The 16,571-nt window shown below is 39.4% G+C and overlaps 1 protein-coding gene across 1 annotated transcript in view; it reads left to right on the forward strand.

Moving 5' to 3' along the window:
- Positions 1 to 16,571, forward strand: part of ADAMTS17 (ADAM metallopeptidase with thrombospondin type 1 motif 17) — a gene marked incomplete at its 3' end in the record, with an annotated part of 194,530 nt that overhangs the window by 89,247 nt on the left and 88,712 nt on the right. The window contains exons 9-10 of the mRNA XM_082005379.1: positions 6,758 to 6,898; positions 8,206 to 8,356. Of these exons, the coding sequence (XP_081861505.1) occupies positions 6,758 to 6,898; positions 8,206 to 8,356 (292 nt within the window). The remainder of the gene's footprint in view (positions 1 to 6,757; positions 6,899 to 8,205; positions 8,357 to 16,571) is intronic.

Genomic DNA, 16,571 nt, shown 5'->3' on the forward strand with positions numbered 1-16,571 from the left:
GTTTTTGTAAGAAGGTTAGGCAAGCTGTTTCCGCAGCTCAGCTCACCTGACCTCAACGTGTTTCCCCAGCATTTGTTAGTTTGCCCTCCATCCAAGCCTCACTTGGCCTCCCTTCTGGCCCCTCTGTCTTTCTCTGCCTCTCTTTGGTTGCTTTTCAGATGCATCACCTTCCTGGGTCTCTCTCTTATGATTCTTATTTTTGCACTGCAGCTCCTATTATAATTTCAGCTCTAATGAACAACCCCATTTCACTTCTGCCTCTGTTTATGCCTTTATTCTCAACTGGTTGAAAAGCTCATAACTTGTAAGATATCAGCATTTTGTATTGAAATGTTAAACATGTTGAACCAGTTCAGAAGTAGGCATCTTTCCAGTGATGCAGCTTCAATTTCAAACATTAATAAAAATTCCTAACGTTGAACTCGATTTGGGACTGGATGGCTCACAGACTTGATTATGTGATACACTGTCTCCCACTTCTAAGTTGCTGGTTCAAATCCAGCCCAAATCAGTAGCTGCTGAGAACTCTTGACGTACATTCTCTGCTTAGTGACCTATATCGATTTGAGTTTAATGGCCATGTTTAATGTTCTCAGCTGTCAGCCATGCACCCTGTATAACCTTCTTCCATACCAGCATCTTCCTTTGTGGTTGAGGTTGGATGGATTATAGAGACGGGACTCCCTTCTTGACCATTCATGGAGACCTGATAGGAAGTGGGAAGGGGGAGGAATTTTGTCCTTCAGTTATGTCCTTCATATGGATAAAGAGATGGCATTTGTGCCCACAGCATGCCTAAATAGTAGGCTTTCCATGGAGCAGTGTCATCCTGCCCACACTGAAATGCCCAAGTGGATAAATTACAGATCCCCCTTCTCCCTTCCCCCTCACACTATGAGAGGATGTTGTCCAGTCTGCTCTCCCTTTGCATTTATATTTCTCCAGTGGGGTTTAGAAAGAAATTTTGTGCTTACTCCTGGCTCTGCAGCTAATGCTAGATTACCTCTGGATGAGTCATGGCACGCTGGCTCTCAGGGAATGACTTCTCATATGCTCTTTTGAGAAGGTCAGTAGTGACCTACCCTGCTGTGACATGCATACTCCTGGCACTGCATATAGCTCTTAGCAATTCACTGTTGCCTTGCAGAAACAGAGCCTTTTAGACAATATCTGCAGGCTAAGGGCCTCCTGTTATAAACACAGGTAGAGAAAACATGCTTTCCAGCAAAGAAAGATCAGGCAACAGTGTGAAAACCTTAGTGGCTCCACTGAGCTTTTCACTTGGAGCAAGAGATATCACTGCCTTCTCCTGTCCCCCTCTGTACTGGGGGCATTGCTGTAGCAGGCTCAATTCTTTGAGTCCATGTTGGTCTGCAGGGCAAGTGGCCCCAAGGAACTCTTCCTTTTTAATGTCTTGCTGAGCTTACACAGTTGCAGCAGTTTGTGAGTTGGTTCTTCAGGAAGACTCTCCCTTGGATTTCTGTCTGTAGAAGTGAGAGACAGACCACTGTCCTCATTTCCTTCTCGGTAGCTGGACAGCCTCACTGTCCTTTGGAGAAACGGTGACTTTAAGGTTAGTACCAGTTGTGTGGAGAGCAATCTATTGTGTGTCGTGCAGAAATTTAATAAGCAACTGGGGTGATGGCCAGGTCACGTTGGGTAGCCTTGCTAGTCCTGAGTGTCACTCGTTTCTAAAGTGAACCAGTGTTTGACTCATCCTCAATTATTTGCAGACGAACGGTTTGACTTTCACAGGGAGGCTATGGAGAAGCTCTTATTAACAGCCAGCTCAAGTGCTTATTTGAAACAGAGGGATCATAGAAGATCATGGTGTTTCCACTTCTGGGTGTGTTTTTTTCAGGCTTCCTTTCTTCATAATTTCTTCTTTCACTTGCTATCCTCTTTCTGCTTTTTTATGAAGAAAAGCTCTTCTTTTACTGCTGATGATATTTGCTATCAAACTTGACTCTTGCCCCTGCTTCATAATCTTCCCCCAGCAGAGGGGGAGTTTATGATAATAATCCTGGAGGTTTCTCAAGTGATCTGTTACCAACCACAAAGTTACAGCTGTTGAAAAAATCTAAAGCATCTCCTAAATCAGTTTCCCTCAGCCCTTGGCGTTATAACTCAGATTTGGGGCTTTTAATAGGAAACCTATTGAGAGTCATTTGATTCTGGTGAATATTTGTATACATGACCTCAAGAACTTGGAGGTGCAATGCACAGTGCATTGAAGGCAGTAGGAGGCTTTCCACAGGCTTTGGTGCACTTTGGCTCAGGCTTTTAAAGAATAACAGGAAACATTGGAAAACGCACCAAGGGTAAACAGAGCAATTTAGTTACATTAACTGTCTAGAGGAGAAGCTCCACTAATAACTGAAACAAACAAAGCAAGTGCATTTATTTAGCATTGCTGTGGGAAAACAAATGGCTGTTAATTGCGTTTAGCTAAAAAGGGTTACACAAAAGATTGACTGGCTCAGGCCCAGAGTGTAATTCTGGCATCCTGACCCAGTTCTGATTGCTGCATAGACTCTGATGGAGAATAGTGTCCTGGAAGAGAGCACAGACTTCAGAGAGGCTAGGGCTTTGAGAGATTGCATACTATTTTTTATTCATAGCAATGCTACTTTAAAGTGTTGTTCTGCAAAAAACAGCTTCAAAGAGGTCTGTTGTTGCTGCCTCCCTCTGACTCCTGGTAAAATTTGTCTTGCTGTGATTATGTTAAGGTCAGAACTCATATTGGTCGGTCAGCTTGTTTCTGGATTCACATATGATAAGCAACAATAAATATGCTGCAGGACTCCAGTGACGCCTAAGTGTCTTTGACTGATAACCAATGCATTATTTATATTAGAAAAGAAGCTGGAGTGTGAAACCAGAGTCCCGTTGTGCTTACTCTGAATAAACACAGAATGAAAGGAGTTTAAGGGCTGACAGTCTAAGCTGTTCTTGCTTGCCTTTGTGGAAGCTTATTGCCTTCAGGAACAGTATGTGATGAACCAAAGGTGAAATTTACCCTGTGCTTAGAATGGAGCTAATGACTGTGGTAGTAACAGCACAAAGCGAAATCGAGTCCTGCTCCCCTGTAATGGCTGTGCTGGCTTTGCTGTGTAAAGGATAACATACAGCATGTGTTTGCTGCTCCTGATGAAATGGAAAGTTTTGACTTGGAGAGCACAGAGGGCAGTGGGTTTGCAGGGTGATGATGTGGTGCCATTTTGACTTTCCTACTTCTAATCTAAAGAGCCATTCTTACCAGCTCTTTTTTCAAGATCTGTTCATGTAAGAATAGAACTCCTTCCCATGGCAGAATATTTCAAGCAAACGATTATCTGCTTCTAATTCCATGTGAACTTCTGAATAGCAGGTAAGATTAGATGACCACAAAGAAAATGCAAAGTACCGAATCAGCACTTGCAGTGTTGTTTAGCACAAATGCACATTGCTCTGTCTGACTTATTTCTGTTAAAAGTAGGAGGGCTATTCATTAGTGAAAAGAATCAGCATGGCATTACATTTACTATGTGTTTAGGAAAAATTGATCCCTTTGATGTAGCTGGAGACCCTTGAACTTCAGAAAAGAATGTGTTAGCATGCTAGGGTATGCCTTAGTCCTGTAGGTCATTTAATCCTTTCCTCAAGTGAGTCATTGTAAGGTAAAGTAGATGCTGGGAAAAGTTCTGTACTGCAAATTAAAACAGGCTCCAAAGGTGTTGCTCGTTTCATTCTACCAGTAACTCATCACAGAGAGGCCAGTGGAAGTTGCCTATGTACCTTGAGGCCAGATCCCAAGCTAATATAAACTAGCATGGTTCTTTTGACTTAGCAGAGCTCCTTTGCTTTATAGCAATAGCTCAGGCTCAATTCCTTTATGCTTACAACTTTTTAAAGAATTTCTGTTAAGAAATCAGGAATTATTCAGAAAGGTGTCGATTTGCACACATGTAAGAATTGAACGAATATCAGAAGAAGCCTGTAAATAACTCTGAGATGTGAGTTCTGACTCAGTCTTTATAAAGAATATGTTCTGTCTGCTTCAAACACCCCTGCAAAATCAAAGCTGAGTAATGAATGTTAGCCTCAGCGTTTCTCCTAGGTAGACATCTTTCATGCGGTCAGGTTTAAAATAAAGTGAAGGATAGGAATGTACTAATTAGTAACTGTTGCCCTTGTTGTTTGCCAACAAAAAAATCCCACTTTCAACAAATTTAACAAAGAATGAATGACATTAATCAGAAAGCTAAGGCATTAATCCTAACTAAGGAACTTTAGACCAAACACTAGTCTTTTATGGAAGAAAGAAAATCAGGGAGCCTAAAACACTTTGGAAAATGAGAAAGATGGTTTGTTTTCACCTTTTTCAAGTGGAACAGCTGAGGTGCTGACCAGGAGGCCATTCAGGAAGCTGCCAGAATGGGGGTGCTGCCAAGTCCCATCCAACAGAAGCCCTGACAGTAGAAACCTGAAGGACCCAGCTTTGAGTCTCAGCACTGTGGCAGTCACAAGGCAGGCAAGCTGACAGGAACCTTGGAAACCTGCCTTGTTTCCATTAGAAAAATTAACACGATTGCTACATGCCCACAAGCCTTCTAAACTGGCATTTTTAGATAGGCAAACTTTCCTCTGGAAGATTTCCAGCAAGCTTACATGCCTCGCTTCATGGTACTTAGCTCTTCCTTTCCTGCCTTTTAGGAATACTAACTTTAGACGGGCTTATTTGCATTGGAGGAATACTGCTGGAACTTTCTTCCTAGCATGTGAAGAGTTTTCTCTGTGTGTAGAAACAACATGGGTAAAATATTTGGAGTGAAATCCAGGCTCCATTGAAGTCAATGGCAAAACTCCCATTCACTTCAGTGGAGCAGGAATTTCACTCTTTACTGTTTTGAAGTTAGAGTTACTAATAGACTGTTAAATTATTCCTGCGTGCATCAAACAAAATGTGCTTGATGTTAATGTTTCTGCTGTGTTCAAAACCCACAAAAGTTTAAAAACAAGGATAACTATGAACTTCTGAGTCTAAAATTCATGTTAAATGTAGTTTTGCTAGAAATAATAATGTCCCTGGAGATAAACCTAAAATAATAGACTCCGCCATATAATCTTCACTTCAAGCTAAAAATAGCATAGATGGCGGTTTTATCTAAGCCATAATTATCAAACTGCTGAAACCAGTTTTGGTTCATTGCAACTAGAAATGCATGTAGTGTTTAGGCTTTGAACAGTTGAGTCCCAAAACTGGAGAGAAGCCAAGCCAAGAGCATAGTCAGAAAACAAACAGGAGCCTCTGATTTGTAGAGAAATAGCATGGATTAAAGAGTCCGACACCATATTTAAAGGGACTGCTCCTGGCTTGCTCAGCCCAGCCAGCTGGAGACCTTGTGAGGTCCTACTAATCAGTGTTTTCAGCCCCAAACTGGTGACTCTTATTTTGCTAGAAAGTGACACTGGCCATACGAGGCACCTTTTGTCTGAAAGCCATTTTCCATTCCATGTTGGAATTGAAGGAAGAATGTTAACCTTTCAAAACGCTATTATTCCATACGATTTAAAAAAAATATTTCATATATTTCAAAGTAGGATGGAAAACGCTTAACCCATTTTTGCTGCCAGGCAGTATAGTACAGTGGGCTGAGTATAGGACTGTCAGTCAGCACTTCTGACATTTCACTGATGTAGCAGGTGAACTTGGTCACATCATTTGTCCCTTCTTTGCTACCATGCGAACTGTTCACAAAGGCTTACCTCCAGCAGAGGAGTCTCACCTTCCTTTAGTGGCAACAGAGATTTACTCTGAACAGTGATTTACTGTAGCAGCCCAATGGCAGAGACTCCAGTAATGATAGAACGGTCTTGATTGGGAAGTTGGATGGAGGTTAAAGCAGTACTTTTCTATTTCTGAATACCTTTTGAAATCCTCACTGAATGTATTTGGATTCCTTCATGTATGTTTATACTACACAATCTGCTGTTTGTTTTGATGGTTTGTTTTGCTGAGCAGGTCACATTCTGTTCTTGCTGAGACTGGCATGGGGCAGTCTTGGTGCTTGTTTGGACAGTGCTTGCAGAAATGGGGGCTTGATTCTGCCTCAGGCTCCTATCTGAGCATGGCTGTTCTAGAGGCATAGACTAATTTAGGTTGGTAGGGCCACTGGAGGTCATCTGATCCAACCCACCACTCAAAGAAGGGTCAGCTTCAAAGTTAGATGAGAGAGAGATTGTACAACACAAATTTAGAGAAATTATTTTCTTAATAGTGGAGTTATTCCAAATTTGCACTGACACAATGACAAATTTGGCCCATCTCTAGTATTAATTTGTTGACCATTCTCTCAGCGTGGGGACCATATCCACTAGATTTGAGAAAGCAATCAAAAAATTTCAATAAATACTACCTTTGATAGTCTAGCAGATATTCTTTGGCTGTGCTACATCAGTTCTCCAGGGTTACTTCTCATGAATGCTCAACTAGTTACATTTCCTGGTAGGAAAGTCCATAGGAAGCACACTTAAAAGTTTCAAACAGACAAATACTAAAACCTTTGTGAAATTAAGGCAACCGATAAATTCAAGGAACCTATATTTACTCATTAAACAGGTGCTCAGAGCAGTAGGTGAATGATTCTCTCTTATTTGTGCAGGCTGTTTTCAACTTGTTAATTGCTACAAGAGTCATTACTAAGTCCAATGGGAAATGAGAAAGCCACATCATAACTTGATAGTTTTTTTGTCTTGTTTTCTTTCAATCAAACAGCATGGGAATGAGCCATGATGATGATCATCAGCCCTGCGCAGGGAGGTCTCATATTATGTCTGGAGAATGGGTGAAGGGCAGGAACCCAAGTGACCTTTCCTGGTCTTCATGCAGCCGCGATGACCTTGAAAACTTCCTAAAGTAAGGATTTTGCTGATTATCAAAAATCCTATCAGGCAAGATATCCAATGTGTTATTTGAAAGTGAAAGTCTAAACAGTTTTCCTTAAAAAAAGGATGTGCATGTGTTATTAGGGTGTGCAAGTTTGAATCTGTCTCCGTTACAGTAGCCCCTTTGAAACTGAGGTTTGCAGAGAGGCAGAGGAATTATGTGCAGTTGTTAAGGTACTGATAGCTTCTTAAAAAAAATCCTAGAACATCTTAACTTTACAAAAAATACCCTTCATGTTTGCAATGACAGAAATCTGTGTGTAGGTGGCCTGAAAAAATCTTCTCTGTGGAAGATGCTGCCAGCTTGTGCTGTGGCTTTTACTGTCATCATTATTATTGTTAAATAGTTTTTATTTTATGGAAACTTTATTTTGCCTGGAGGTAATTCTGATGTGTTTTCTCACCCCTCAGTGAGTGTTGGACTTAAACAGTCACTATGAACTTCTTTCCCACTGCATCCATATTTCAGTTCATCATGTTCAACATGTTCAGGAAGGATTTCTGTCCTGCTGCTTGTTAACTCCCATGTACTATGGCAAGCACTGGAATTGTGTGAACTCTCTAATCGTGGTCTTAGAGCTACAGTGCAGCTCTCTGACAGTGTCTGGCACAGTGGCCTGTGCTTTTGTTGCTAGAAATGGGTTCAGCATGGAAAATTCCCCACTCTGGCTTTAGAGGTGGGAGAGAAAAGAAAATAATGAAAGAAAAGGAGAAATCTACTGTTACATTAAAAGCATAAAGTTTAAAATAGATTTGCATCTGAACTCACTGATCTCTGTCCTTGATAGAGGGGAGATGATAAAGTGATACTCCAATTTGTAAAAGATTGTTATGATGGCAAAGGGAAAAAATTTTCTTTATGTCTGTGATGGAAAAGAAGTCAAGGGCTTAAAATTCAGCTTGGGGGACTCAGGTGAGACACGATAGAAGACTTTCTAGCTGTCATTGTAAGGTTCATGAAGCTTTGGACTAGATAGCCTGAGGGCAGAATTGAATCTCCATCAAATTTTTGGGAATAGTTTAGACAAATGTTTAACTCAGATTAATGTGAATATAGTCGATTCTGCCTTGAGGCCTGGAGCCATGGATGAGTTCCCAAGGACCTTTCTATCCATAGTTTTCAATGATTTAGAAGGCTTACAGGTGTATAATGGGAAAAATCATCACTGTTTCACCTGAGGTTATCAGATTCCCTGTTCAAGAGAGGACAACAGCGTCTGGCACTCCAGTTCAAAGGTGCTTTCCCTTAAAGGTATATTTAATTCATACACTCCACAGGTCCAAGGTCAGCACCTGTTTGCTGGTTACAGACCCCCGAAGCCAATATGCAGTGCGGCTCCCTCACAAGCTGCCTGGGATGCACTACAGTGCCGATGAACAGTGCCAGATACTTTTTGGGACCAATGCTACGTTCTGTAAGAATATGGAGGTAAGAGCTCATGGGGTGTACCTGAAAACAAGGTGGGAGGTGGAAATAAAACTGTTGAGCACTGGAGAAGAAAAAGAGTCTGTACTTTCTTCGGAACTACTTAATGGGTTTTTCAGCATGTTCAGCACTGCTGATACAAAATCAGTAGTCAAACTCCCATTGATCTTCATGTCAACAGCACATACACAACAGCACATGTCAACAGTACATACTGCAGCACATACTGCAGTCCTCCTCCTTTCCTCACATTGGTCTTGTTAATCTCCCTGAGCAGACCCAGAAAAACTTTTGTTTGTACTCGGTCTTGATTTAGAGACAGTTCCCTTTTGACACTGTTTTGCTGAAATACTCAGTAGAGATTGTTTTGCTGGACGTTCAGCTGAGATGAAAGCCTCTTCTTACAAGAATGCTCGCTTACTTCCCCAGACTCAGCTCACATGACTGTCTGGATCTTTCAGTAGACCTCACCTTCAGACCATTGCAACGTTCTTAGGAGCTGACTCTAACTCTATGCCAAGGAAATATTAATGACTGCTTGTTTAATGAGGCCATTTAGGCCCCTTCCTGTGTATTTTCTAAGCAATGTGATGTTTAGTCAGGATTTTGGTACAACATGGCTTATATCACATCATTGATTAGCAAAATAGAAACACTGATTTCTGGTGTCTCTAGATGTAAATCATATTTGAGATGAGGCTGACTGACTTGTCCTCTGGAATTGAGCACGCTAAACTTTTCCTAAGGTCTTGCACATAATTAGATATCATCCCACTTTAGACAGGGACTAGAGAAATGTTTACTTCTAGCGTGGCCTCGGAGATATCCAGAAGTCATGAAGCACTGTGTCCTGTCACCAGCACCGGTTGGCAGCATTCTGTCCTATACAGACAGGCATGAGGCAGCCAGGTTTCTTGCTGTCATTAACTAGCCATTTGTAATCTTTAGTTGTTGCTTATTCCCATTCTGAACAATCTTGGGATCTTAAGTCAGTGTTAACAAAGAAAATAATAATCAGTGATATCTGAGGCTTCTAAGTGCCAAATTACTAAAACTGTTGAACACATAACAAGTCCTGGGAACATGCTCTTAATTTCACATTTGCTGTTGTATTTATTTTGGATTTGGAAACTAGCTAATATAAAACAATAAGAAAAGAGTCTGGATAGGTTGTATTTTCCAGCTCCATCAAGAAAATGCAGACCACCAGGACTACTGTACTGGAAGCAAAGTATTAGAATATAGGTCTGTAAAGAAAAACCCAGATCTACCCAGGATGATTCAAGTTCTTCCACTTGTGTGGGTGTCACCCAGCTTGACTGCTGTTGGAATAGATATTTGCTATTTCCCTTGTTGCGATAAAAACCATTCTGTTTCTGGATAGTCCAGTGCCTAATAAGAATGTCAGCCTACTGGTAGGTGGTCAGCATTTCTCATGCAGAAATTGCATGTCCAGTCTGGAATTGCTTCAGGGACAAGTTGCTTGCCAGAATAACAAACTAACAGGCACTGTTCTTCTCTGTAAGATACAGACAGAAGGTGTTTGTGTCTCCCAAGATTTTTCACCACTCTTATTATTTGACATCTTTAGAAAACAATGAAAACTGTGCTCTTTTCCTCCATTGCTTCTTTAGTATCTCTCAAAGAAAAGCATACTTTGTAAGGACTTCAGCACTTTCTAATGAAAAGCCTCGTAGAACTTCAGCAGATTAAAACCAATTTACAGTCACTTATTTAGGAGTGTTTTTCTGTTACAGATATGTGTTAAGAGTTAGCATTCACACTGTGAAGCTTTGGATCAATTATGCCATCAATTTAAGTAAATATTTGTATCCTGTTATGCTACTCTGAATTGGTGTTTGAAGGCAATGAAAGAAAATTCTTTAGAGGAAATGATCGACTTTAATTTTTAAACCTTCATAGTTTGTGTTCTTTTCACCTTTGTGTTTCTCATGCCTCATCTGCAGAATGCTTGTATTGTAAGTCTCAAAGCTGTCTACAAAAATATGAACAACAAAAAAAAATTGGCACTAGTCATTGGCATTAGCTGTAGAAATTACTGGCAAATATAACTGTCTCCTCTTTTAGCCAATGGTAATGTGGTATTTTTAATTCAATAAAGTATTAAAAAAATCCAAATTTAAAACTAATAAACATTTGACAGTAAATATTTGGTACAAAAGGGAAATAAACTGCAGGAAATGAGCCTCCTCAATCTTTTTATGATTACATATGTCTACTGTCTATTTTCTTAGTTAGTAAAAGTGTTACATTAGAACATTTCATTGGAGATAGTTGAGCTGCATAATTGGATCAGGCAAACCAGAGGACCTATATTCAAAAATGCCATACAATCTGGTTGTAGAGCAAATTTCAGAGATTAGATGAATCCAAAATGTTGACATTTTTGAGAAACTGCAGAAACTTTCTGTGCAGTAAGCTCTTTCCCTTAAAGGCATCAAGGCCCAAATTTTTAAAGGAATGTAATCTCCTTTGCCTTCACAGAGAGTCAGGTGCCTAAATGCTTGGCAATGTTTGCACCTCAGACACTGGTCCAACTAGATAATTAATCCATGAATATTCAAGCTTATCAGGATATTTCAGATTGCATCTCCAAAATTCTTCTTCCATGTTTGTTTTTAATGATAACCCAGATGCCCTAGTACAAAATAGTAGCAATCAGAATTACAAGTTTGCCAGACCAGCTATCCTGCAGCTATTCTGCTCTGAACTTGCAGAACAAAAATGAAAACATATGAGGCAGGCTCAGCTTTACATACCTCTTGATGTTCCTTTTAAATTTGCTTGGATACTATGTCTACATTTTAATATACTAATTTTTTTTTAAATTAACTAATTAACAGCATAAGTGTATGATAATAAACTTAACCATAGGCTATTGTTGTAATCTATGATGTCCAAGTTGTATAATTTAGGATCTGGCTATGTAACGTCAATGTTAGGTAAGAGTTACTAGTGCATGTCACCTGTTTAAGGAGCTGTCGAATCAGGCTTTTAGGCTGGACGCTTGGTAGGGAGGGAACAATGAATTTCTATTTATTTGAAAAGCGTCACTTCTATTATAATACTGTATGAGTAATAAATGGCAAGATTACCTGCCAGCCCCTTGAGGGAATGCAAGTCCATTTTGGTGTGTGCTCTGCTCATAGTTTTATTGGTTTGAGATACATCCAGGGGGATGGTTTTGGATTAAATTTAGCCTGAGTATTAGATGAGTGAGTCCTTGATCATCATCAGGAAAGTAAATGTTTTCATGGCTCTCCGGAAGAATCAGTTTTGATCTGAGGAACAGACTAAGAAAATAGAAGTTGGGCAGTTCTCAAGTGAGATTATTTCACATATGATAATGCATATCTCAAGACCCTTCAGTAGTTCCCCCTTCACATCTGTGTTACATAGTTTTCTCCAGTAATATGCAAAAGGATCAAAAGTGCTTTCGCATGGTGCTTTCTGTCAGTCTTTCCCATTGCAAGTGTTAGGCATTGTCTGATCAATGAGAACGCTTATCTAGTAGAACATACAAATGCGCTTCTACCACACCAGGCATGCTGTGTGTTTTCAGGTGGGAGGCTGTACAGTCGTGCCCCTTGCAGTGCTAGAAGAGCTTTTTGGCCCACCTAAGAGTTTGCACAGCTATCTTTATTTTGAGGGAGATAAGTTGATTTAAGCAGAAATTAAACAGATGACCATGTCATTCTCAAGCTCTGAGCAAAATCATGATACGAGTTGCATAAAAAACTAAGCAGCAATTGCACCTTTGACATTATATAGTGCATTATCAGTGTACCCCAAACACAGAGATCTTTTGGGATTCTGGTTGCTAAATGTTGACGTGAGTCCAGGGCTAACACGGTAGGTTGTGCGAATTACAGGAAATTCAACCTGTCTGACCTCTGTTCTTCAGATCCACACTGTGCTCTGAATCAAATATTGTGAATTCATTTGAGCCCTATGCAAGAGGAAGCAAAAAGCTTCAACCCCACTCAAGTGATGAAGGCTTCTGCAGAGAACAGTTCTTAACTCTTTGCTGTCCCCATTACTTAGCAGTGCTCTCAGTGAGAGGAATAGCACAGATATGCTGAATCTCTCACAGAGCAGAGATGGTGTTTCTCCACCAGAAATGCGTAAAAATGCATTGTTCATAACCTCACATAAAAATATGTTGTGCGTTTAATCAGAACACTGGGTTTATTTTTCAGACTGGCATGTTTATGAACAGAGGCTTTTGCACTGCAATTATATTTATGGAAAAAATGTGATTTCTATCTCTTGTATCCAGTGTTTGGCTTTTTGTTTTATACGCCTTTTGGCTTATTTATTATTAACACATTTTTGCGGGTTTTTACATATCCATTATCTTTCAGTATTGTTTTGAGTCAAAACTGTGCTTAGGCTAAAATGGCATGTGGAAAGAGATTAGCATTGCTACAAAGAGATTTTTTTTTTCTGAAAAAAGAGCACTGTCAACTTGGATGTAACTGGGAACATGAATCTTGACATTTTTTTAGAAAAATTAAAACAGCTAGAATTGGTTCTACTGTTTTTTCTTAAGTTCAAGCTGGTTTTTAACAAATATAGGTATCTCCCAGTATCTACAAGCTACAGAACAGCAGCACAGAACAAGAGGGCAAAGTTGATTGTAAGCCAAAGGAGACTGACTAGATTTCTGGGCTAAAATGGGAAAGGAGAGGAACCAAAAAAGAAAATAAAGGAAGAGCAACAATTGTAATAATCAAGTGGATTTTATGTATCCCTTCAGTTTTCATATTTGGTGGTTTTGTGGTGGATATAATTAAGCGATTGTGGGTCCCTCTGTGGTCTTGATCTTGCAAAGACCCTGGTGGAGTGCACTTTTGGACTCCATGCATGGGAATCAATGAGCATCTATCTGTTTTTTCTTTGCAGGGTCATTTCCAAGATCCAGACGATGACAGTAAGCCCTCTTATTTAGTAATGTATAGAATATTTACAAGAATGTGGTAATTAGATTAAGAGCTGATTTATCATGAAAATAATAGATTGCATTGTCATTTTCTGTACAGCCAAGGAGTTTGTCTACATAATTTTCCATTACACACTTTAGCTTCTGTGTAAATGTAATAATAATAATAATAACAATAACAACAATAATAATAATCTGGAAAAGGATGGGTTTGGTTTTCTTGAGGCTTGCAGGATAGAAGCCTGGCAATTCTAAAATAAAATGAAAAGATTTTCTTTCAGAACTGAAGTTAACAATTTACTGAATTGCCATACTATATTTTACAGTTTTGCTAATGTAGGTTGTTGAAATTCCGACTATTTTCGCATTGCCTGTTTCATATGAAACTGAAGTGTCCTATTTCACTGCTTCTGTATGTTGCAAAAAGACCTTTTTCTCTTTATTTTCAGTGGAAATACTTTTTATTTAAGAGAAAGAAAGAGAGAGAAGCAGAGTTCCTGCCTGGGCAGCACAGCCCAGTTTACAATTATTGGAATGCTTCAGAAATTTTTGTACGTGTTTCAGTTTGGAAGATGGTCAAAACACATTCTGGTGCAGTGGTTTAAAGAAAAATAAAAAGAGAGAGGGGAACCAAAATAAAATTATAAAAATACAATGTGGAAATTTAAGAATATAAAAATAATAAACTCTTAAAAATAATACAGAGTGCCTATTAAGAATCAAGCACTTGAGCTTGGCAATCTTACATTTCTTGTTAAGAAGAAGGGGAGGCAGAAAGAATTAGTGTAGCCTTGTGATGTGGCATCTACAGCTGAAGTTTGAAGTTAACGAAATTAGCCAAAATACAATTGAGTATCAGCCTGAAAATAGTGTATAAAGAGCTTGAAGGGCATTCAGACCTCTCCCATTGGCCTTCTGGGAACTTCCCATCTGCAAAACGCTTCAAGAGAAAACTCCCATAATCTTCACAACCACATCTGAACAGTGTGTGTACATATTTATATTTATTTTATTGTCCCTTTCTTCTCTTTTCCCATGGCCAAGAAATACAATCTGTGATTTCATTCTTTTAATTTCCCAGTTTTTTGTTTTGTTGTGTTTTTTTTTTAATGGACAACACTGCCTGTTTTTTAAAAAAATCAATACTTTTTGTATCCTACAATCGGGTGTTAAGAGGAGTTCACGGGGAATTACTGAGTGCACATTACTCTCAGTGAAGACAATACGAGATGAATATTGCAAAGTGCAAGGTCATAATTTTAGGCACTAAGTTGCAAACACAATATTAGATGGGAATGATCAGGTTGATTATGAAACTTGCCTGAAGCTCTTGCCCTACCTTCATCATGGGCAGGTATCTTCTCCTGAGCTAGATGACAGCATAATACTGTGAACTCATAAGCCTTTTCCTGCTGGGGTATGTCTGGTGTGAATGTCAGAGCAGCACTTAACATATGGCATGTACAATATGATGCTGTGTCTCTTTTAAGCATACTGAGGTCGAAATTGGTAATAAGTCAAAGTACAAAATTTCTAACCTTTAACTCAAAGGAGTGACTGTGTTCCAGTGCCTTGTACCACGTCTCTACTTCTTCCAGGTTTGATCATGTGAAGATACTTCCATGATTTCTTCAGCTGGTATAACATGTATGCTTGTGTTCTCTCATTTATGATGTTGAAAACTGGGCTCAGCAAAGCTGAAGAGCACATACAGAGAGAAAGAATTGTGTGTTGGTAGGAAAGTGGATAGAATTTATCTTTTTCTACTTGGATTTCTATTCAGGATTCATAGACTTTGAATGCCTATGAATCATAGACCCACAGGAGCTAGTTTCATGAATGCCCTAATGGCACTGAAAAGATTAGTATTTAGCATAGGCTGCTTTGACATAAAATTAGTTTGTTGTCTCATTAATGCTACTTATTTTTTCCAATCTCTTTCTTTTGACTATTACTTTAATTCCAGATACATGAAAAAATGAAATAGAAGCGTGCTTTGCAAAGGAATACTTTATACAGTGAAGAAGGCATTTAGTTTGCCTTGAGAGTACCAGAAATTGCTAAAACTAGACAGTGTTTTTCTGTTTCATTGTTTGCTTCCAAATGTACAGTTTAAAAAAAAAAGTGTTTCTACTCACTTGTGCCTTCTCTGGCAGTATGAGAGTCTTCCACTGCTTGTCTGGCAGAATCCATTCTTGTTTATTGAACTCCTTGTGTCCAGTGTCATTACTAGCCATTAATATTTGCATTTCTGTGCAGTGTCCCTGCCATTGCTGTTTTTGCAGTTTTTCTTTCATTCTGATGCATGTTCAAGGAGGTTCAGTCATGGCCTAGATTTTAAAATGAAGTAATGGGTTTGAATGTGTCCATTTTTTAGCATCTGATTTTGAGTCTCAGGGAAGCTGCATGGTTTTCCAGAAGCTCTGAGCTTCTGTCAGCTTTGAAAGGTTGCCCTCCCTGAAGTATTTCTAGTCAGATATTCCAAACTACTCTTCACTTCTCAAAATATTGGTTTCTTGTATCTCCCCCTGATTGGAACAATTTCCAGATACTGCATTGCACATTTCCAGTATAAAAGTAATTAATTCCAGTTTAACTTCCTCACAGGAAAGGGTGAAGAGCTTGCAGTAGGCCAAACCCCTCTCAAAAGAATAATTTTTACATTTCTCTGTCTCCTACCATCTATCCTGCAGAGCCATTCATAGACCCTATGGCACACTTAGCAAAAGATCCCTGATGCATCCGCTCTAGAGAGGTCAGGGTTCATCTTCCTTTCTGTAAGTGTGGTTTGGGCAGCTCTGGAATAGCCTGGTTTTGCTTTTGCTAACATTGTCAAAACATGAGAGCTCTGGATTTTTCTAATCCTTCTGCTTTCATCTGCTGTTAGAAAGGCTGTTTGACTGAAGATTGTAACTGGTTCATTTCATTCAGACCTTAGACATCCAAATCTGTCTGTGGTGAGCAGTATGTCATGGTAAGTTACTGTTTTGGAAGCTAACATATTTTGTCTTTCTCCCTGAAAGACAAAGGGGAAACATTCTTATGTTTTAATTGTAGATTAGAAAAGCTCTTGGTATCACTCCAGATATATATAAGGGGACGTTTCATATGACATCCATGTGCTGGTAGTTGGAGTAATGCGTATCAAGCCACCTAGCTCAGAGAACCAAACCCAGCGTGACATCCTTCATGTTTACTGGGTTCAGTTTGTTTTGTTTTCTCTGATTCAGAACATTAACAAATCTCAGAAATGAC

This window comes from Phaethon aethereus (genome assembly GCF_964289735.1).
Source record: "Phaethon aethereus genome assembly, chromosome: 12".
Lineage (NCBI taxonomy): Eukaryota > Metazoa > Chordata > Aves > Phaethontiformes > Phaethontidae > Phaethon > Phaethon aethereus.